Source organism: Calonectris borealis, chromosome 20, assembly GCF_964195595.1.
Source record: "Calonectris borealis chromosome 20, bCalBor7.hap1.2, whole genome shotgun sequence".
In the NCBI taxonomy this organism is placed as follows: Eukaryota; Metazoa; Chordata; class Aves; order Procellariiformes; family Procellariidae; genus Calonectris; species Calonectris borealis.
The window spans coordinates 267,437-289,709 of NC_134331.1; the positions used below are offsets into that span (position 1 = coordinate 267,437).

The following is a 22,273-nucleotide window of genomic DNA, read 5'->3' on the forward strand; positions in this document are numbered from 1 at the left end:
ATGGACAGGCTCTAACAGACTTACTGAACAATTGGACTATACATGCAACCCTGCTTAGGCTCTGGTGCTTTATTGTTGTATATAATGATTTTGTTTGAATTTTTCCCTTTTGAAGTAAAAACGTCTAAAGCCTTATGACTAAAGTTACATTGATGTTTTGACTGGAGTAGAGATGCAGCATTTTTGACGTTCTGGAAGGTACTGGCAGAGTAGAAGAGGAAATCCTCCACTGTGCTCGTCCTGGTGGTGGTCAGTAGCTTTATGAAATGCTGCTGAATGAATGGTTTTGTCATGTATGTTGTCATTTTTGGTTCAGCCAGGTGGATCGCTTCCACCTCTCTGCCCTGATCGTCTGACACCAAGAACCAGTGAGACCCTCTCGCTTAGTCTGAGTTCTTGTAATGCTCAACAACCGCTTCACCTTGGCATCTGGTGGGGACAGAGGCCAAGGTGCAAAACCAAAAATACTTGTCGGGACTCATGCACTCGAGTGGGTGAGGGTGGGTGCGCTGCCAGCCACAGCGGGATGCAGAGCAGGCTCAGGGGCAGGGGGAGGCCGGCTGCTGCTGCACAGGCCGTGCTGTGCGAGGCACGTACCGGCTGACGGCCACGGCCGACAGCCGGGGCTTCCTGTACTGCTTACGGCCCGCGGGGGAGCCCCACGCGCCGTGATACCGTGCCCGTTCGCCGGCGGGAGGCCGCCCATGTCCGTCGTCATGGCAGCCGCCCCTCAGGCGGGAACGCCGCGCGGCTACGCACGGCCTCGGACCGAGGCTGGTGCGGGGGGTCCGAGCACCGGCAGGCGCCGCGGAAGTCCCAGCCAGTGCCCCCCACCGCGACGGGAAACCGGGGGAGCGCGGCCTCCCCTCTTCACACGCCGGCCCTGCGGTTGCCCGGACTCTTCCGCGCACGGCCCTGCTGGCAGCGCCGCGGTTTCCGGAGAGAACGGCCCGCAGCTGCACTGCTGAGCCGGCCGGAGCGAGATGGCGGTGGCACCGTCCGGCCGCCTCGGTGCCCTGCCAGGGCCCAGCGATCGCGCCCACCTCCGGGCCTCAGGCGGCGGCTGCGAGCCCCGGTACGGCGGCGCGGGGCGGCAGCTGCCGCAGCGCTGCACGGGCGGGCAGGCGAGAGATGCCGAAGCTGCGCGGAGAGGCCTTCTGGAGGGAGACGTTGCGGAGTGCCCACTACGTGGTGGCTCCCATGGTGGACCAGAGCGAGCTGGCCTGGAGGCTGCTGAGCCGCCGCCACGGCGCCCAGCTCTGCTACACGCCGATGCTGCACGCCCAGGTCTTCCTCAGGGACGCCAACTACCGCCGCGAGAACCTCTACGGCGAGGCCTGTCCCGAGGACCGCCCGCTTATCGTGCAGGTGAGCGTCGCGACGGCCCGTTGCCGGGAACGGCCACCGACGCCCGACCCGGCCCACCCGCTGCGCTCCCGGAGCGGCGGCGTCTGCTCGGTCAACCCTAGCACCGGGAGCGGCGGCAGGGACTGCCGGTAGAGCTTTCCCGGGGTTCACCATGCAGTGCGCTCTTGGGTAACGCTACAAGAGCAAGTCAGCATTGCCAAATGCACCCTCGTCACCCACCCCGTTTGTGTTAACAAATCCAGACGTTTTCCAAATGCGCGTGAGTTCCAGCTAGTCAATCTCATCCAGATTTTAAAGTGGTTATATAGGACGACAGAAGTCTCATTTTCTTCACCTAAATACCGCTAACAGTACTTAGCTCATGAAGATGGGTGTGTTTTTCTCTTTATCCCTTGTCTAGCAAAGAGGATTTGGTGTCTTAACCACAGGGGCCTGGAGCACTAGACTTCTCACAGGGTTTCAGCCCTCTACACCTCATCTTTAGAGGTAGATTGCAGCTAGTCTTCTGGAGTCAAGGGTTGTTCCAAATCTGATACCACTCAGGGGGGATCACCGTTTTTTGAGTAGTTCTCTGAAACCATGAGCTTAGTGCTTAGCTATAGAAAAAGAGTGCAAGGAAGATAGGACACACTTTTAAGCTTGTGTTGCTTCTGCTTCTTGAGTACTGTGTGAGGTTCTGCTACTTCACTCCACTCCATCCCAAAGAGGGAGAGGGGCCTGCAGAGCTGGAGAATAATGCGGGGAAAGACAGTCGGCATGAGCAGAGGAATGGCATGATTTCCACATGTGGAGCAGTTAAATGGATGAGGACTCTTCACCCTGGAAGAGAAGTGTGTCCCCTGACTGAGGGGAGAGATGAGAGAAGACCCTGAAAGTATAACTGGCTTGAAGATGGCAAGAAACAAGAGTGTTAAGTAAGGGTAGTGATACTTATAAACTGCAAAATTCATTACCATGTACTGGATGCTGAAAGATTACATGAGTTTGGAAAGCGAATGAAGGAAAACTCTACTGAGGGTCATTAGGTGCAGGAGACACCACTTCTGCTTCCGAAGTCCTTGAAGATGCTTTCCAGCTTCTGCTGTTCCCTAGACGTCTGTTGTTGACCATTATCCGAGCAGGATGAGGTGGACCTTTAGTCTGTCTTAGTACAGCTTTGTATATTCTTCTTTTTCCGTGGGAGGTAGTTTCTTCTGCCACAGAAAAATACAGGTGGCAGAAACTGAAATCATCTTAGAAAGCTATAAGTCTTTTGTACAGAGATCTTCAGCGTAGTAAGCTGTGTGTTCTAGGCGAGCCTACGTGAAGAGTGTCAATTACTGTGAGCTTGCTGTATTATCCTTCTTCCCACTGGCCGCTATTGGACATAAGGCACAGAAATAATTAGATTAATCTTTGGATTGACCTAGTACAGCAATCCTGACTGAGTTCTGCAATATTCCTGGGCAGGCTTGGGTTTTGGTCACAGACTCTTGGAAGTAGATTAGGCAGAGGTACATCTGAGCCCTGCTTGCTTTGTGGGCTTTGTTTACTGTGTAAAAATCCTCACTAATGTGGCTTCATTGGAGGCTTTCCATTGTTTCAATCATCTCAGAGAAAGCAAATGCCTTTTCTGGCTTTAGTGGGTGTCAGCCATAATTTATGTAGTGCTGTAGGGTTTAAGTAACACCTTCTGCTCATATGTGTTTGAGTTTAAATCCATATTATTTAAAGATGTGATGGCATTGTTTTTTGTTAATAATGAATTTTAGAAAATCTGTTTAAAAGCATAAATGAGAAGAATAGACTGGCTCTGTCCTGTTCAACAAAGCAGTTTCAATTATATTTAAGGCTGAGCATTTGACTAACAGCCCAATGTGTCTATTTCACATGCCACACTAATGTGAATTCATTTGAGAGGCAGTGGTGCTTATTGGTATCTACAAAGTTTGAATTGTCTCAAGAGCCAGAGACACCACAGGTAACTCTTTTCTTCTGCACCACCTTTATGTATTAAAATGCAACAGCCATTTGTTCTACAGGGGATTTTAAGAGTTGTTCCCTCTTATTCTTGTGTACTACATGTAAAATATTCTACAAATATTCTTTTGCCTCTTGAATGCTCATCTTTCTCATTTTGTCATTTGAAGGTTGAGAATCTTTAGCTGGTAAGTGTCACAGTTTTTGTTTGTTTGTTTGTTTGTTTTGAGAAATGGCGTTTGCTATTATTAACTGTGCATATTATGCCTGTTTTCTGTAGCAAGTAGTTGCTTCATAACTATGTCATAATGTGTTGTCAGTACTTGAAGAAAGCTATTGCCTGATTATTCCACTTTTCTTTGTCTTTCTCAGTTCTGTGCCAATGACCCTGAAGTTTTTGTCCAAGCAGCACTGTTGGCTCAGGATTATTGCGATGCCATAGACCTAAATTTGGGTTGCCCCCAAATGATTGCAAAGAGAGGTACGTGCAAATCTGAACCCTGGAAAAACGGAGAAATGGCATGTTTCAAATGTCAATGTTGGCAGTAAAACATCAAGAGGACCAAATTAAGCCTCGGTGTGTGTGGGTGGCTCCAGTACTGCTGAAGTCAGACTTAGTTACACCCACTTTGATAGGTAATGCTTTGTAGTACCTAAAGCAAAATTAGATATACTAATAATTAATTCCAGCTTCTCTTGAGTGATACCTCTTGTGTCTAGAATATCCTTCAGAAAAAGTATTTTTAGCAAGAGCTTGATTTTCTTTCTGATTTCAGTTGCTCAAACAGCCTAATTTTGCAGAACTGCATTTAAAATTATATCATGCAGGCACTTAGCATCTCCTATTTCCTTGATACTTGCACAGAGTTTATTCACATTAGCGTATTAGCATATCCCTTAAAGATATTGTGAAGATAGCTATGTTTGAAAACCAGAACCAGTGTTTGAAAATTTTGGATCAGTTAGAATGTTGAGGAAAGATTTGTTCAGTTACTGCCCATTCCTCTTCTAGAATGTCTTTCAAAGACTAATAAGAAATGATCAGGGCAAATAGATCTTTCAGTATGATCAGGTTTTATCCTGAAGGGAATTTTTAAACACTTCATATAAAGCCCTGAAAGTTGGGCTTTGAGCTGCCAGCGTCAACACACCAGCCTTAGGGAGTAGCAGTGAAAGTAAGGTGTGAGGGTTCATTGTTTATCCTGTAAATTTAGGGTGGCATGGGGAACAGAATGATCCAACTCTTCCAGTTTGGGCAGGACGGAGCAACTCTGTTTCTGCCAGTGAGGCATATGACTGTCTGGATCTTTGTATCTGAACATTTGTGAAAGCTGTATACTTCAGAACCTTACTCTTCTGTACAAGTTGGTCATATGCTATTTTATTATAGGTCACTATGGAGCATTTCTGCAAGAGGAGTGGGATCTTCTTCAGAGAATGAGTAAGTCTTCAGAGAGGCGTCACTTTAGAGAGGCTTCACTTTGAGAGGGAATGGGATGAGCTCATTATTGAGAGGAGGTTTAGGGATTTTTGGGGAAAGGAGGTGCAACATGTTTCTTCGGGGAGGGTTGTGTTTGTTTGGGTGTTGTGGGTTTTTTTTCCCTTTCTTACTGTATTCCTGTATATTGTGTACTGAGTGGCACCTTCAAGATACTTGGTGGTATCCCACTACAAACTCATGCTAGATCTGCTAAAAGACTTCAGTACCTTAAACAGACTTCAGGTGAAAGTGAGTCAATTAAGTCCCAATCTAATGATGGCTTAGTAGCTCTCCAACTCTAGAAACAGCAGAATTCCCAGTGCCTTACTTTTTCACTTTGAAGTTCCTGGGTGCCAGGAGTTGTGTTTCTGCTTGAAGCCACACTTGCCCTTTTCTCATCAACTCAGCATACTCTTTCTGTCTGCACCATAACAAGTTATGCCTTATGCCTCTCTTCTCCAAATTTGTGTAAGATATTTTCAGACTATCGGTAGCAGTTGTGAACAGTATCATATTTTTTTAAGAAATACATTTGGAATTGATATAAAAAGCAAGGATTTGGTCATTGTGTAGAGCTGAGAATGTGCCTTCACTCCCCTTCAAAGCAAGTGTCTGAATTGTGAAGTTAAAGAGTCTTACTTCTGTTAGCATTCCCTGTGGTCCAGGGAATCCTGAATGACAGTGACAAAGACACTGCTGAGAACCTGGAAAGATAGACAGTGCTTCCCTGGCCAGCATGTAATGTTTTTGTTAGGGCACTTTTCTTAGGAGTGAAAGATGCAAATCAGAACAGCCTCAAGGTGAGAAGAGAACCCAGATCATCTTGTTGGGTGAGAACCCAGGCTGTCTAGTACGAGAGTTGTCTTATAAGGCTATTGTATAAAAGCTGGACAAAGCTTCCTCTTCCTCCTTCTCCCCCAGCCTTCTTTAAAATGATGGAGTACTATTTTCTGCTTGCACCTGTATACACCTTGCTTGCTCCCTTGAAAGGGTGATGGGAAGTACCTATCATTAGAGCTTCTAGGATTTGGATTAGAAGAAAGCAGGTGACTTCCTACATTACACATCCAAGCTCTGGAAGAGAAGAGAATTTCAGGCATGCCATTGCTCAGTGTTTTTCTGTTGGCAGTCTTCATTAGCTCTCTTTTCCGATTCCGAGCACTGTGTAAAGACTGTGGGAGTTTAACATGTTGTTCTGGATCTCACCCTGACTCTGTAACCTACATTTACTACCTAATTGGGTCCACAGCCTACCTCAGTTGATAAGGCTCTGCTTGCCATGGACAAGACTCTACTTGTCATGATTATTTGGGTGATAATTTGGAAAGAAGCAAAGGATCTCTTGTAGGAAAGGTAGACAAGCGAGTGTTCATGTTGTTGGCAGAGTAGGAAGAGTACAATAACCTGTGACAATAGTAAGCCTCTATCAATGATTAAGACTTGAGGGGGGTGGTCTTTGAAAGTGAAGGTTTGATGCAGTGGAAACATTAGGGCTATTAAATGCTGACTATTTTATGCCTTCTTGTTAGAACGCAGATTTTGTGCTTCATGTTTTACTATTACTTGATTAACCTATGCAATAAGGATTGCGGAGGACATTGCTGATTGTTTAAGCTGTGAGAACTGCATAGAATTAACTTTCCAGGCTTTTTCCATACCACACCCAGTATCAGATCTTGAGGAGAGTAGGCACTTTTCGTAGCATTGTGCAGCCCACTTACCTGTCTTTTCAATCTTTCCCAGTTTTACTGGCTAACGAGAGGCTCTCTGTTCCCATCACATGCAAAATCCGCGTTTTCCCAGAAATTGACAAGACAGTGAAGTATGCACAGATGCTGGAGAAAGCTGGCTGCCAGGTAAGGAGGCAGCTGCTCCCTGTACTGTTGCATTGGACACGTGTCTATGTAAAGATCTGATGACCAGATCTCGGTGTACTGTGGAGATGAATAGGCTACATTGTTTTACACACAGAGAAAACAGGATGCAGAGAGATTGTGTGTATTTGCAGTCACAGGCAGCAGGTCAATAGTATGATATGGAAGACATCATGATTTCAGAGCCTCTCTTGTAATCACTGCACAGTTGGGCATCCTTCTCTGTGGTTGAGCATCTCAGTCTAACATAATGCTGCAGGAGGCAGTGTGAATGCATGAAATCCATGGGGCTACAGAAAAAAGCAGTATCAAAGATGACCACCACTAGTTACAGCCTTCTAGGATGTAACTCCAGTTAAATTCGAAGAGACAGTCTGTAGGTAGAGCCAGTACTGACAGTATTCAGGCCTTCTGCTGAGGAGCAAGCCAGATCAATATATCACAAATTCCAAAGTGAATCATAAATGGGAGCCAATGCAATAGGAAATCTGTAGGTTCTCCCAAGATACGATCTTGTCATGCCGTGGAATAGCAAGCTGAAAGAAGCCCAAGACCATGCCATGGTAGGAGAGCTGCTGTTACCTTTCTGTGATACCAAAGTCCCTGCACTGTTGAAATAGCAGTGGGAATTCAGTGGCATCCATGAAGTGTATGGGGTGAAAGGAAATTTTTGTCAGTGGATTTGTTCCAGTGGTTCATACACATGAAAGGTAAATGTAACTGTGTGTTCTAGCTGCTGACTGTGCACGGCCGTACTAAAGAACAGAAAGGACCGCTTGCTGGTGTGGCATCTTGGGAGCACATTCAAGCTGTCAGGTTAGTGAGCAGTACCAATTTTAGTGGATTTCTGCTAACACGCTATGAAGGTGGATTCTAAGTGGAGTGTGCAGTGGCATTGAAGAGCAAACAAATTTGTGTGACAGGAGTAGAATTTCTGGGTTGACTCTAAACATTCTAATTCTCAATTTTACGCATCTGTTTCATTCACTGGTATAGAAAAGCTGTAAGCATTCCTGTATTTGCAAATGGAAACATCCAGTGTCTCAGTGATGTGGAAGAATGTATCCGCAAGACAGGAGTGCATGGTGTCATGAGTGCAGGTAAAGAAAATGAACTTTTACTCATAATAGATGAGAATACAAACTGTTTCTTACTCTCTTAGCAGCCCCATATACATTTATTAGAAGCTTACGTCCGACTGACTTGGTGAACAGATTTGATTGAAAGCTGAGTGGCCATTCTCTCTCCTCTTGTACTGGCCATCTCTTACCAGGACCGGGAATCACTTAGGATTTGTAAGAATTGTTATGTTGGACTTGTAGTACCATTGAGTCAAATCTAATTACTTGACAAAGGCATATGGGACTCCTGTTGTCCTGGAATATTTTCATGACATCTGTTAATCAATGGAATGGTTTTTGAATGGATCTTAATGCAGTAAGTGCGTCCATTGATTAGTATTCCTGCAGATGGTTCATGTTGGGTTGGGACGAGAAAGAATTGGCATAACTTCCTACAGGAAGAGCTAGGATAGACATCAGAAAAAGCTTCCAATCACTCGGACAGTTAAAGCAAGGAAATATATTTTCTGGGAGGTTGTAGAATGTTATTTTTAGAAAGTACTGGTTAACAGAAGGCTTGTGAAGCCAGTAGAGAAACACATAGTGAGAAGCAGTATCTGTAAACTTAGGCCAGACAAATGTGAACACAGACTTAAGGTAAGACACCCATTGTCCAAGTATTTAACCATTGGGCAACAAAAGCAATGACTTCTCTATTTATTAATTTTTTTTACTGTCTTTGTGTCAAGATTGAATGCCTTTCTGGAAAATGTACTTTAATTAGATATGAGCTATTAGGCTCAATTAAGAATTGTGTAGTGAAATATAGTATCCTCAGACTAGAGTTTTATGGAGCCTGTGTTCCTCTTTGTGAGTACACGGCTGATGTGTCTGTGACTGGCTAGTAGAATCACAACAGAGCTGATCAAGCTCCAGAGCCTAGATTTTGTTTTCTGTTTAAATCCTGAAATGAAAGTTTGAGTATTTCTTTTCGTTCCCTAGAAGGTAATCTTCATAACCCAGCTTTGTTTGAGGGCCGAAACCCATTGGTGTGGGAGATGGCTGAGGAGTATCTGGAGATAGTGCAGAAGTACCCTTGTCCATTGTCTTATGTTAGGGCTCATCTCTTCAAGCTCTGGCATCACACGTGAGTATCTCCAGAGAACTCTTAATGTTTTCAGGGCTCATGCTGCCTAGCAAGTGTCTGGCTTTTCTGGACAAGGATTTGTTTGGCCTGAATTAGTATGCTGCAAGGTTTTCTTTCCTGGACCTGGCTGGAGAGAATGTGGGCTGAGGTCTTTACCCTTCGCTGCATATCTGGGAAACAGGGCATGGGGAATGAACAAGTTACCACAAGATAAGCTAGGGTGCGAACTCACAGCACATCAGCTACCGTGTGGTAATTGCCCATATGCACACATGCACTTTACGGCAAACATGAGTTGACTAACTCCTTGTTCATTGTGAGGCAAAGCTGTCTTGCATTTATTGTGGAATAAGAGCATGGCCGTGGGCAGTTACTGAGGAGCAGCTGATGCACTGTACGTTCATGTTAGCTTATCTCGAAGTACCTTGGTTGTGTCCAAGTATTTATTTGGAAAAGAGGAGCAGGTATATGTGCTTTTCTCTGGACTTACAAGAAAGAAGATAAGCTTCTACCAAAGGCAAGTGCAGCAAGACAAATCTATAAAAAGCTTCTATAAAGACATTTTTAGTTGATCTCCTCAGTCTAGAAATAATGAATAAATATGACTTGATGTTTGGGATTTGCCTCAGGCTTCAAGTTTACCAGCAGCTGCGTGAAGAATTAGCAAAAGTGAAGACTCTAGAGGGCATTTTAGATGTCAACAGGGAGCTGAAACTACGATGCCAGGTACCAAGATGGGCCCTAATCTCCCAGAACAACACTGTCCACACTTGGTGGGAACTTACCATGTATGTCATGCAGTTGATGTCTGTTAGCCACTTCATTGGAACTTTGTGGCTTATCAGCCTTGATACTGGTAGTTTACTACAGTAGCAGCCCCTTAAGCCTGAACAGCTTTACATGGGATAAAGTTGATTTAGGAGTTACAAATCTGCTTCATTTAATCTTCTTAGTAGAGGTTTTTTGCCTATATTTAACTATCAGTAACTGTTAGTTTAAATTCCACTTTGTGGTTTCCTGGAGTTTGAAGTATTATTTAGAGTATTTCCTGAGAAATCCAGGAAAACTGACTGTAACTCTATGCTGCAGGAAGAAATAGCTAATCAGAAAGAAGGAGAAAAGCCAAAAGAAGGGTTGCCTTTTTTCCACTGGATCTGTCAGCCATACATCAGGCCAGGGTGAGTTATCTATTCTAACGTGGACAGGTACCCATAGGCCTTTCCCACCCATACTGTCAGTACAGAGCCATCCAGTTCTGTTCTAGGAGCTTACATTCATTTGAAAATAAGTGAAGACTTTGGATTATTTTTATTCTCGTTTGTTTTTTTCCTGGTTATTGCTTTGTTCGTGGGGATGTTGCTCATTGTATGCATCTTCTCCTTTAGATCCTCCTCAGATTTCTTTCTCTCTGGAAAGTAAGAATCAAGAATTCCACTACAGCTCAGAAAGAGAGCCTGATGTGCAGCAGTTATGCTACCTGACAGTACTTTATTGTTATACGTAACACGAATGTTGCTGGTAACTGCCAGAGTAGCAAAGATGGGAACTAAACTGTATTCTATAAAAGATGCTTGTGTTGTATGGACAAGTTTTTCAGATAGCTTATTCCCTTTCTGTGAAAATTGGGCTGAAGAAGAGAACGAGCATGTCAAGATTAATATCTAAGTAAATACTTAAGTAAATTAAGTAAATATGTAAGTAAAACCTGGGAATAACAGATTAACAGATACCTAACTAATTTAACTGGCCAACTTTCATTGACTTTCCAACCGACATATCTGACAGCATGTCTGTTATTAACAGCCAGTGTTAACAAAAAAGTTAGGTTTTTCTATTCCACTTCTAAGGACAATGACACTTCCTTGTAATTTAGCCATGATAGAAAGGTTTACAGTTTACCCAGATTTTTGTAAATAGTGGCCAGGGAACGGCTATTCCTTCTCTTCAGCCAACTTAATGATGATATTCACTGTTTCAGGCCAAAGGAGAGATGCAAGGAGAATGGAGCCAGTGGGACTGAAAAAGGCGTGCGAGGGAAACGTGCTCTGGAAGAGGAGGAAGATGGAAATTCTGAGCTTCTGTCAAAGAATAAGCAAAAAAAGAAGTTAAGAAATCCAAATAAAAGCTTTGATCCATCTTTAAAACGTAAGTTCCATTTATTGGGATCAATGCATGGAAAGTTGCTGATATCACATTTGATATGAATTGCCACTACTTTATTTTCCTTGTTTATGTAGTTGTAGAAACCTCTTTAAAAAGAGGGGGGTTATCAGGAAATTTTGATAATAGGCAATGTGATTCAAATTATGTTCATTTGTAAAGAAAACAAGGATCGAAGAAGTAGGTCACTGATACACTATAAACATCTTTTTAAGATCAAAATGCTTTACAAACTAAATTGTAGCTGTCACTAGTTATGAAATTTCATATGCATTTCAAGCAGATGTCCTCCTCTTTTACACTTAAGTTGAGGATTAACATTTTCTATGTTTTGATTTAGCTTAGAGGCATTAAAAAAGTCAAAGCATCTTTACCTTTGCACTGTTCTTTGAGGTACTGTGAGTCTCTCTCTGGCTAGAAAAGCACCAAGCTTTGTCTGATCCTGATTTTTTTTATTTACTACTTCCATGTAAAAATACCATTGCTGAAATCAGGTCTCTCTCTCTTTTCTAGCCAAATATGCAAAATGTGATCAATGTGGAAACCCTAAGGTAAGTCAGTGCCAGTGTCTATTAAAGCATTTCCATTAAATGGAAATTAAATGACCATGTAGTGGTCAATGGCTCAATGTCTGGATGGAGATTGGTGACAAGTGGTGTCCCTCAGGGGTCCATTCTGGGACCAGTAATGTTTAATATCTTCATCAACGACATAGTGGGATCGAGTACACCCTCAGCAAGTTTGCAGATGACACCAAGTTGAGTGATGCAGTCGACACACCTGAGGGACGGTATGCCATCCAGAGGGACCTGGACAAGCTCGAGAAGTGGGCCCGTGTGAACCTCATGAGGTTCAACAAGGCCAAGTGCAAGGTCCTGCAGGATGAAGGGATTGAGAGCAGCCCTGCCGAGAAGGACTTGGGTGTACTGGTGGATGAAAAGCTGGACATGAGCCAGCAATGTGCACTCGCAGCCCAGAAGGCCAACCGTCTCCTGGGCTGCATCAAAAGCAGCGTAGCCAGCAGGTCGAGGGAGGGGATTCTGCCCCTCCACTCTGCTCCGGTGAGACCCCACCTGCAGTGCTGCGTCCAGCTCTGGAGCCCTCAGCACAGGAGAGACATGGACCTGTTGGAGTGGGTCCAGAGGAGGGTCACGAAAACCATCAGGGGGATGGAACGCCTCTCCTATGAGGAAAGGCTGAGAGAGTTGGGGTTGTTCAGCCTGGAGAAGAGAAGGCTTTGGGGAGACCTTATTGCGGCCTTTCAGTACTTAAAGGGGGCTTACAAAAAAGATGGGGACAGACTTTTTATTAGGGCCTGTTGTGATAGGACAAGGGGTAATGGCTTTAAACTAAAAGAGGGGAGATTCAGACTAGATATAAGGAAGAAATTTTTTACGATGAGGGTGGTGAAACACTGGCACAGGGTGCCCAGAGAGGTGGTAGATGCCCCATCCCTGGAAACATTCAAGGTCAGGTTGGACAGGGTTCTGAGCAACCTGATCTAGTTGAAGGTGTCCCTGCTCCCTGCAGCAGGGTTGGACTAGATGACCTTTAAAGGTCCATTCCAACCCAAACTATTCTGTGGTTCTATTCTATGATTCTAAATCCTGAGGTAGGTCCATGCCAGTGTCAAGTAATGCATGCTTACCAAGTCCTGCTGATATGTAGGGGGAAAAAAAAAAAGACCATGCTTAGGCAAAAGCCTCTTAACTATTATCTGCAACCAATCTCTGAGGTGAACGTGCTGCACAAAAATCACTAACATCTGTAGGTTTTTTGAGATCATTTGCCTTCCTTTCCAAAAAAGTGCAGTCTTCCTGCTGCTGAGGATATTTATTGCTAAGACAGTTGAGTGAGTTAGATCAACTTCCCAAGATCTCTTGGAAACAAATCTCCAAACTTTCAGTAATTACAGATGCATATTCTCCTGTGAAATGAAAAACAACACCCCTCTTACTAGGGTTAGTGGTGGGTGGTGTTTTTCTGCAAGGATTGAGAATTTGAATAACTGCTGTGGTTATTGGTGTACTAATACAGATACTTAAAACATCATCACAGTATAGTCTGTAGTGAGTGTCAGGCAGCAATCTGCCGCTCTGGTTTTTGTTGCTTTTGGACCTATGCCCTTAATGAGAACAACAATGAGCACCTAGTCATTCTCAGCTCTGGTTTTGCTAGTAGATTAACATCAGCTTTCACCATTAGCAATGTTAAACAAGCCAGCTGTTTTCCAGGCTGTATATAGCATATTTGTTTGAAACTTTATATAGGAAACCTCAAATATTTGCTATTTGAAAAGAGTTCATTGGTTTTTTGTTTGTTTACATTTTTTTCCTTTGTTTTCCCTTGGGGAACATGGCTGTTTCCTTGACAGGGAGATGTTGCTGAGCAGAGTGTGTTTATTGCTGCTAACATACCTCTGCACGCCCACATACAAGCAGGGTGTAAGATGCAAGGAATAGTTTTGTGTTCTAGCTGAAAAGGTAGCATTACAGCTGTGGGGGTGGGGAGATTGGGACATGCGCATGTGGCATTGCTCTTTTGTAACACTGTTATAGTACCTTAGAAATAGCAGCTAGCTGGGGCTCAATTTGGAGCTGCAGCTACAGAAGAAAATTTTTTTCTTGCTGTGTTCATTATTGGGAAAACATTGAGCATTCAGCTGGCCTACTTTCAAAGCCATCTTGTTTCATAGCTAATCCAGGTGACACAGCTTGGTGTGTCAGCTATGATTGTCTGAAGCTGGGCTTAGTCTCATTTTTGTTTTGCTCTTACATCATTGTAATGTCGCCCGCAGCCCTTGAAATCTTGTGACTGGGCCTGTTTGGTGGTTTTTTTTTTTTTTCCCCCTAGATCATGTATTTCTAACCTATGTCGTGGAATGGGGGGAGAACAAAACAAATATAAACAAAAAATTCAACCAAGGGCTTCTAAACATGAAGGAATTTTTAATTGAACAAAACCCCACTTTCCTAAATGGTCACTAAGCATGTGTGAGCCAAAGCCTCCCAGATACCTAGTCTAGTATAGCCAAGTTGTCAACTATCCAAGACTCAACTGCTGCTGTCCCCTAAGGGTCATACATTATAATTTAATATATACTCAGGTATATTTTAAGCTGCAAGTAGGGAAGTAATTGCTGTGGTAACATTTATTTTAGGCCTAGCTACAGATGGCAGCAAGCATGTCAGGCACTTTGTTTCACATACTACTTTTGCGTTGTGTAACTCAGGCTGCCCAACAAATTACTGATGTTGCAAAAGTTGAATGTGGAATTTTTTTGGTGTTTTGTTCTCTATGTACAACTAGTTGATAGCTGGGGCTCCCCAACCTGCCCATGACATCAACTCTGTCATCTTCATTAGACTGAGGTGTGACTGGCTAATACACAAGTTCATGTTTCTTTCCCAAAGGTCTGAATGTGCAGAGCTGTATTGTTGTTGCTTATTATAGTAAACAATAATAATTTTATTTTCACTGATACAAGCTTCTTTACACCCCCCATCCCAACCCAGGGCAATAAATGTGTGTTTAACATGTGCCGAGGATGCTGTAAGAAAAGAGCATTTAAAGAGACAGCAGACTGTCCAGGTAAGTGTAGCTGTCCTTACAAGTCATGGAGCAAATGTCTCATCTCCCATGTATATTCATTACTTTAATACTTGGTTTATGGCGGGGGGGGGTGTGTGTGTGTGTGTTAAAATCTACATACATAGCTATCTAAAATTTTATAGTACAATTTTAAAAGCCTGCTCTTCCTTCTATGTATGGTATTTCTTCTGCTTTCAAAGCCTTGGGATGCATAGTTTCCAGACTGTGAGGACCCATTCTTTATAAGGAATGAGCTTGTTCTGTTTACCAGTGCGGTCATCTCATTTCAGTTTCTTTTTTTTTTTTTTTTTTTTTTCCTCCCCCCCCCCCCCTGCTTCTTCAGGTCATGGATTACTTTTTAAGACCAAATATGAAAAATCCCTTTCATGGCAGAGTAGTCAAAGAGTAATTCAAAACCCAGAGATCAATCGGAGAGGAGATGTAGATGTGGGGGAGACTGCTGTACTGAAGGAGGCTGGTGACAGTGCAGTGTGAAGCTTTGGAAATGAATAATTAAAGAGCTCCTGCCAGGCCTCTGCTTCCCTGGGCCAAAGAACATGCCGTCTCCAGCTCACCATCAGCTGTGTGAACTTGTGCCACAGGTTTATTTTAAGTTCTGGAAAAGTTTTATTTAAGTAAAAAGCTGCTTACTCAGGGAATTATCCTGCATTTGAAATAAAAAGAATGCAATTAAATTTCTCATGCTGTGTTTTAAAGACTGAAAATGCTGCATTTTTGGGCAGGGGCAACCTATATAAGCTGCCATCACAATCTGCCTCTTGTATGTTCATTAACCCTTCATGTGCTGTTTTTAGTATGGGGGAATAAATTTCTTGTATCAGAACAGCCTTCTGGCGCACTAAAAATAGCAATGTCAATGACTTCTTCACTAATAGAAAAATGTGTTACATTTGTCTGAGTTTCAGCAGGCCATGTTTTCAATGCAGAAAGGAATCTAGCCATACTTTGAAAACGTGAATGTAAAACTATAAGATGTTCCTATGGCCACATTGTGTATTAACAATTACTAGTTTTGTACAGTAATGTAAAGCTTAACTGTCTCCCATAAGCCAAAGGTTGGAAGAAAATGAAATCTCTGTTTTAATAGAGGGTTGTCTGAAATTGTGTGCTAAGTTAGAACCAAGTCCATGAACCTTTCCATGCTCAAAGTCTCATACTTAATTATATGATCATTCTTTCTCCTTCCCACGTGATCATAGAATCATAGAATCATACAGGTTGGAAAAGACCTCTAAGATCATCGTGTCCAACCGTCAACCCAACCCCCCATGTCCACTACACCATGTCCCTAAGGGAAATTCTGTCAGAATTCTGTGATAAATTCTGTCAGAAGCGTGTCAAAACCAAATCCAGGTCTACACATGCAAGACCCCTACCTGGCTTTTACCCTTTTTCCCCATGGGCTTTGTGTGTCTCCTAGGCACTCAGTCAGGGTAGCCTTCCAGTGTTACGTATGCTGTGAAGAATATCAGCAGCCAAAAAAAAAAAAAAAAAAACAGCAATAGTATGCAGCTGTTTAATAGACTGAAGAAATGGAAGTCAAGCTATCCTATGCATAAGCTAGAATAAATAAATAAAGCTTAGCTCAGCTTTGGAAATTTATCTCCCTGTGGCCTGTTTTCTGAATGCAGTTTATGTCACTGCATGCTTAGTGACCCTGCTCCAGAGTATGCAGCTATTTCTTGCAGCTGCAGACTGAGCATCTTTGCTGCAGAGCTGCTAGCACCTTTTTAGCGCACTAAATGCAGCAGGCCTGTTAGTGCTTGCTTTCTTGTCACATGTAGCTTACTGAAGGGAACAAAGCAATGATGCACTGCAGAGCCTGTAAAGATGCAGTCTACCCATGCTTGGTTTGGCAAAGCTGGCACATTATGAACGAGCCCTGTATAGCACTAGAGCCTTTAACTGTAAAATTAGCAGTTAAACTACTGTTCCTTCAAGGGAAGTGGAGAAAAGGGGGGTGAGGAAGCCCAGGGGGTGTGGGGCAGGGGTGGGAACGACAGAGTTCTGTGCCTGGCCTGGGACCTGAGCAACCGTTCCTGCCCAGCTAAAATGTCTTGCCTGCAACTGGGAGTGTGTCGGGCTCTGATGGGTACAGGTCCCAACCACTGCACTATCCAAGGACCTGCTTCCAGCAAGTCAAATCTCTGCTTCACATGGCCAGACTATCAAGAGATTTGGCATATGTTCACAAGCATGCCCTGCTTGCTAGACTAAGTATGCCTGTTTTAAGCCAGTAAGTTTGCCTCCATGGAGGCAGGTTTTATTCATAACTGGTCTTAATTTTTTTTGTTTGTTTTAATTTATTATAGGCTGGCGTGTAACGTAAGATTTCTCTAACAGCTTACTGCAGCACTGTACTGGCCAGTAACAAGAAATTATATTGTGGTTGAGCTGTCAGTTTTGTAAGCAAATAAAGCAAGCAAATTGCCAACATAAAGTCTAGCAAGTGGACCATCCTACAGTATGTAGTAATGTATTCGGAGTGCATGCTCTATTATCACTTTCTGGCCCACGGTTCTGAACAGTTGATGGTTTGAGGATTTGGCTGGGTAGGGGGCTGCTTCATTTCACAAACAAAATGGCTTATCCTGTTTTAGCTGGTGCTGTGTGTTCTTATATTCAGCCTGTGCAACAGAACCTCCACAGATTGGAGCTGACTTAGGTGTGTACCTTACACAAATTTAAAATCAAATAGGTCATTTAGCATCAACACTGGAGATGGTATAGCTGTTTTGAACACAACTGGGAGGACAGGAGCCAGGAGGGAGATTTTTATGGTTCCTTTCCTTGATGCTTCACCTGGCCGACATTTATTGTTCTAGAATCCCTATTGCAGAGATTCTTCCTCTGCCTGTCAGAATCTGTCAGTTACACCCTTTTGGAACTTACCCTTGGTGCAAAAGGAAATGAACGAGAAACCCAGCACCCAGAATACTAGGTCTGCATAAAGCACTGGCAAATGTCGTCTTAGCGCATAAGAGCCCTTGCCTCGGAAAAGAAAGATTACTGAACAGTAATAAACCAAAAATCAAAAGTGCCTCCAAGGTCAGAAAACAAATGCAGCACCATGCATTTCTGAAAATAGGGAAGACCCTTCCGTGCCCCACCCCCAATCAAAAGAGGGGCTCAAGACTTTTTTTTTTTAATGACAGAAACACAGCACTTTCAGGAATCAGAAGATAACAGCATGCCCCGATTATTTTATAAACCATTTTTAACACATTTTTTGGACTTCTCAACAACCATTCCCTGCTTATGCATGTGTGTGTGTGTGCGCGCGCGTGTTCATACATGCACGTGTACACACGCCCCCTCGAGCCCTGGCAAGATCAGTTTATATTTCCTAACCTGCATTACAAACTGTGTTACAGTTTACAATCATGAGTTCATACATGGACTGGAACAGTATGCTGAAAAAACACCTTAAACAACTAGTAGCTGTAGACTTACTCAATCCATGGAGAAATGTTCTCATTCAAAGCATTAATAACAAGAGAGCCCACAAGCAAGATTAACAGATCACTAAGCAGAGCACCATATCCAAGGACCTATCCTTGGATAGAGCACCAGAGCAGCAGAGGCCTTGGCCTACCCTTATGTCAATCACCCTTGTGCTCACTTTCTTCTCTTCTGTGTTCAAATTTTCCATGCTGTTTCTTCAGGCACCTTCCCTATCACATGATCATGTGCATCTTAATCTCTCTGGACATTTGTCTACATCTAGCTAGCTTTTATCTAGCTGTTCCCATTCATTCACACTAAGTCCTCTAGAGGGACCACAAGAGGTAAGAACTGCATATCCATTTAGAGGCTGGACTTAAATGCTGCCTAACATTTAGTTGTGGCTTTCTACAGATTATGACAATAAAAGTAGTTCAAACTCTCCTATTGAGTCTTCCCATTTCATTTGCTCGTTACTTGAACAAAATATTTTCCATGATGTTCTGGGAATAGCATCTTCCAACCTTAATCAGCTTGTTCTCCAAGACTTTCAGCAGCTTTCATCATTTCTGACTACCCTTGTATTCAAATCAAGTTTAGACACTAAGCTGGTAGGCGTTATTCTAGCTTGCCTTGTGAATTGGAACTAGCACAGAAACCGAGGGGGTGGGAAAGGGTGTGGCATTTACCAAATAGCCCAGTGATTAGTGTGGGAAAACCAAGTTTAAAAATGCTTCTCTGCTTCATTTAAAGATGAGAACTTGAAACCATGTCTCCCACCTCCTGTGGAAATAGTCCACTTCTTCCCTCACACAGGCATACACTTTAAAGCTGTCGAGTATTCTGAGTTCCCTGGTCTGTTTGAAAAGCCCCTCTTCTAATAAAAAGCCAAATGTTCATTATGGAATTTCAAACTGCTTACCTGACCCCTTCCCATTTACACAGTTTCCCAAAAACATCAGAAAGCTCAGTCATTCTCCTCCTCACTGTGCCAGAGAAAATTGACAAAGTCAGGAAAGGCGTTTGCATGAGAAACATCCACTGATACAACACAGTAGTGGACTGGTGCTACGCGAGAGATTCGGATTATATTCTTAACCACATCGTGGGATTTTAGAACACATCTCTCATGAGTACAGTCTCATCACACAATCACTTACCAGTGTGAAGAAAGGATCAGGCTGACTTTAGGCTCCTAAATTCAGGAAGGGCCTTATACTTGAGAATCCTAAATGGACACATTTCTATACAGAATTAGTATTTAAGGCATATTCCTCCCCACCCCCTCTTCCAAAGCATTTCTTAATAGGCAATGCAGATAGATGCACGCTTATCTTGTTAGCTCCTGTCCCATGACATGGCAGAAGACTGCAGTGCTCCTAATACAGGACTGGAATACTGTTCAGTTAGGCACTGCAACACAAACTCCCTTTGTACATCTAATTACAAATCACCACGCTAATGGAAAAAAAAGTTGCAACCTGAACTTTCAACAGACATTCTAGAAGATGATAACCTTGCAATTAGTAAGGTAAAGATGACCAGTGTATCAATTTCTTAATAAACAATGTTTGTGAATTAAGAGGCACTATTACAACATGAGTAAAGCCGAGCCATTTGCCATTCATGCAGGGCACACCTGCATCTACACTAACGAGAGATTACTTTCAGGCTAGGCAATATACTAATTATCCTGTTTATCTATAATCAAAACACTGCAGCCTGCCAACTCAGCAAGGTAATGTCCTGTTTTGTTTCTGTTTCACGGGCCCTCAAAAAGATACACACTATTTAATTTTAATGGCAGTAGGGGGAGGAAAAGGCAGTGCTCTGCATGTAGAATGATCGTGAAAATGATCCTCAGTCTTTGGGTTTGAGGGAGATTGGATTCTTGTATCTAAATCCATTTTCAGAGGCACACAAGAAAAAGTAGTAGTGGTTCACCTGACAAAAAGAAAGCCAACTGCCTTTATTTGGCAATGAGATGACATATCATAAAAAAAAAAAAAGACAAAAAGAAGTATATCGAAACAAAGATTGAAAACCCTGGATCTCAGCATGTATTTACAGGGTACAAACTTTATGTACACATAGACTTCACAGTTACATAAACTACAGGCACATGGAGTATAATAGTCAAAGCTATAGCTGCAGAAGTATTAGAGAACTGAAACAGTGATATCTGTGGGATCAAGGACAATAAGATTACCTAGCCTGATCTACCACGTAAGACACATTTTCAGGTCTTGCCACTTGAAGTCTTGTTTGAATTAGACCATCTCTTGCTAATGCAGCTACCCAGCAGAAAGTAATTCATCTCCTATTCCCTAACAGCAACAGAGATAAGCGGAAGTCAGTTTCATACCACTTTGGTGTTTTTCACCCTACTGCAAATTCACAGTTGATGGACTACTGAAAAAATGAAATGCTGACTTGCATTAGTCTCAGCTCTCACAAGGGGATGGCACAAAAAAATACTAAGAGCATGGTCCTGTGGAGCACACTGCTCCCCCACTGTCATAAGTAATGAATGAGATGGCATAAGAACCTCAAATAGCCAAATTAAGTTGGCTGAGACTTTACCCTTAAAAAAAAAAAAAAAAAAAAAAAGATCAATGCTTGACCAGCACTTTCTACCTATGCATGATGGGTCTTTGACAGAAGCATTGTTGCTATTATTAAAGTTTCCTCATTTGTTTTTCTGAAAGTTTGTATTACATTGCATGTATGAGAAATAATATGTTATTCAGCAGCAGTTTTGGGAGCTGTCCAGAGGATGGAACAATGCTGCAATTTCAACAAAGTTAGGAAGTAACGCTGAGACCATTATGGCAGAGTCCAAGAAACCAATGTACAGATCATACATGTATAGCATGGGGCAAAGACAAAACTCTATTACTTTGTCCCTCATCCGCTGAAGTCTCTCAGATGACAGTAGCTTACAGATGATGATGCACCCATCCACAGTCCAAGCAGTAATACAATCTCCCCCTCTTATAGTCCTCCCTCTACAAATCTTAGCAACACACACCACTATGCTGGACAAGTTCTGGACAGATAATTATCAATCACCTCCAACTATTCCAACAGAGATCTCATAATGGCAGTTTCTACATTACCACTAAAACTAGTTTTGCTACTTAAAACTGCCTTCGCCAAAAGAACCAGGTTCTTTCCAACTGTTTTTCCTTTACCCCTAGCTAGGTCAGGTAAAGAAAGCAGGATTTACACTGCACGAGGCAGTTATGGCCTACCACTGGCATCTCCTTCCTCATCAACAAAAAGGTGCTGCACAAGTTCATGAAATCCACTTAAACAAGTTCCTCTGAACATATCCTAGACATACCAACATGCTACAGAGCCCACAAAACTTCATCCCCTGAATTACCTTGGTGGTCACAGGGAATCACTGGAAATCCATTCTACGTGAGTCACTATTTTCCCATTTATTACTTGCGAAATTACTTAGAAATTTAAGATAAGAATAACCTTTCACTGGGGGAAACTGCTTATGAATGCAAATTATATAGAACTATATCCGTGCAGTGTTGTATTTCCTGATTTTTGGACTAGCAGGTAGTTAGGACTGAAGTAAGCATTGAACAATGTCTAGAAGAAATATGCCTGGACAGCCCTGACTCACATCTACAAGATCCTAAAGCAACAGCAGCTTCTTTCACAGGCTAAAGGAAAGAGTTATATGCCAATAATTCTATACAAAAGCATACACTGTGCTTGAATAGTGCCAATGAACTAAGCAAGAAAAGAGAAATGCGCTCTCTGTCCAAAAGAGATTGTAAGCATTTTTGTCTGGAGAGAAGAAACCTCTGCCCCAGCTATGGAACTGCCTCAGGTCACAGCAAGAGCTGGAAACTGTTGCCACGTTGTGGGCTCCATGCCGACTGCTAAAGGATATGCGCTTCCAGCCACTTCCCGAGAGTGGACAAGCGCTAGGTGTCTGGAAAAGCAGAGACTCTCAAGTCAGCGTGCTGAAGATGTCCATTCACAATTGAGGATTCCTCCAGTAGAAACCCTCCAGGAAGGAACAGAAGCAATCTAATAAAATCAAGAAAGTGGAAGCTGTGCATAAGAAAAGATAGCCAGCTGAGATGATGCACTGACGTGTTGCAAACCCATCTTTTCAAGAGCAGAGCGTAAGATCTTTTCC

At 43.0% G+C, this 22,273-nt stretch overlaps 1 protein-coding gene across 4 annotated transcripts; it reads left to right on the plus strand.

Annotated features, from left to right (window-relative positions):
• The first annotated feature begins 945 nt into the window (after positions 1-945).
• On the plus strand, positions 946-20,825 carry DUS1L (dihydrouridine synthase 1 like). Of its 4 annotated transcripts, XM_075169203.1 has the most exons (14): positions 966-1,368; positions 3,700-3,808; positions 4,718-4,768; positions 6,551-6,663; positions 7,415-7,497; positions 7,678-7,781; positions 8,745-8,889; positions 9,519-9,615; positions 9,979-10,067; positions 10,275-10,304; positions 10,868-11,034; positions 11,563-11,600; positions 14,565-14,640; positions 14,984-20,825. In XM_075169203.1, exons 1-14 carry the CDS (start codon positions 1,132-1,134, stop codon positions 15,133-15,135), a joined length of 1,491 nt encoding a protein of 496 aa, XP_075025304.1. In that variant the 5' UTR covers positions 966-1,131; the 3' UTR covers positions 15,136-20,825. The 4 variants fall into 4 exon arrangements, with proteins under 4 accessions (XP_075025306.1, XP_075025304.1, XP_075025305.1 ...); XM_075169205.1 differs by lacking the exons at positions 14,565-14,640; positions 14,984-20,825 and adding an exon at positions 11,716-11,887 and having other exon boundaries at positions 946-1,368; XM_075169204.1 differs by lacking the exon at positions 10,275-10,304 and having other exon boundaries at positions 969-1,368.
• Positions 20,826-22,273: the final 1,448 nt, after the last annotated feature.

Coding starts and splice junctions, on each gene's coding strand:
- DUS1L (XM_075169203.1), top strand. CDS start 1,132: ATGCCGAAGCTGCGCGGAGAGGCCTTCTGGAGGGAGACGTTGCGGAGT. Junction 11,035..11,562: donor CTTTGATCCATCTTTAAAAC/GTAAGTTCCATT, acceptor TCTCTTTTCTAG/CCAAATATGCAAAATGTGAT. Junction 11,601..14,564: donor ATCAATGTGGAAACCCTAAG/GTAAGTCAGTGC, acceptor ATCCCAACCCAG/GGCAATAAATGTGTGTTTAA.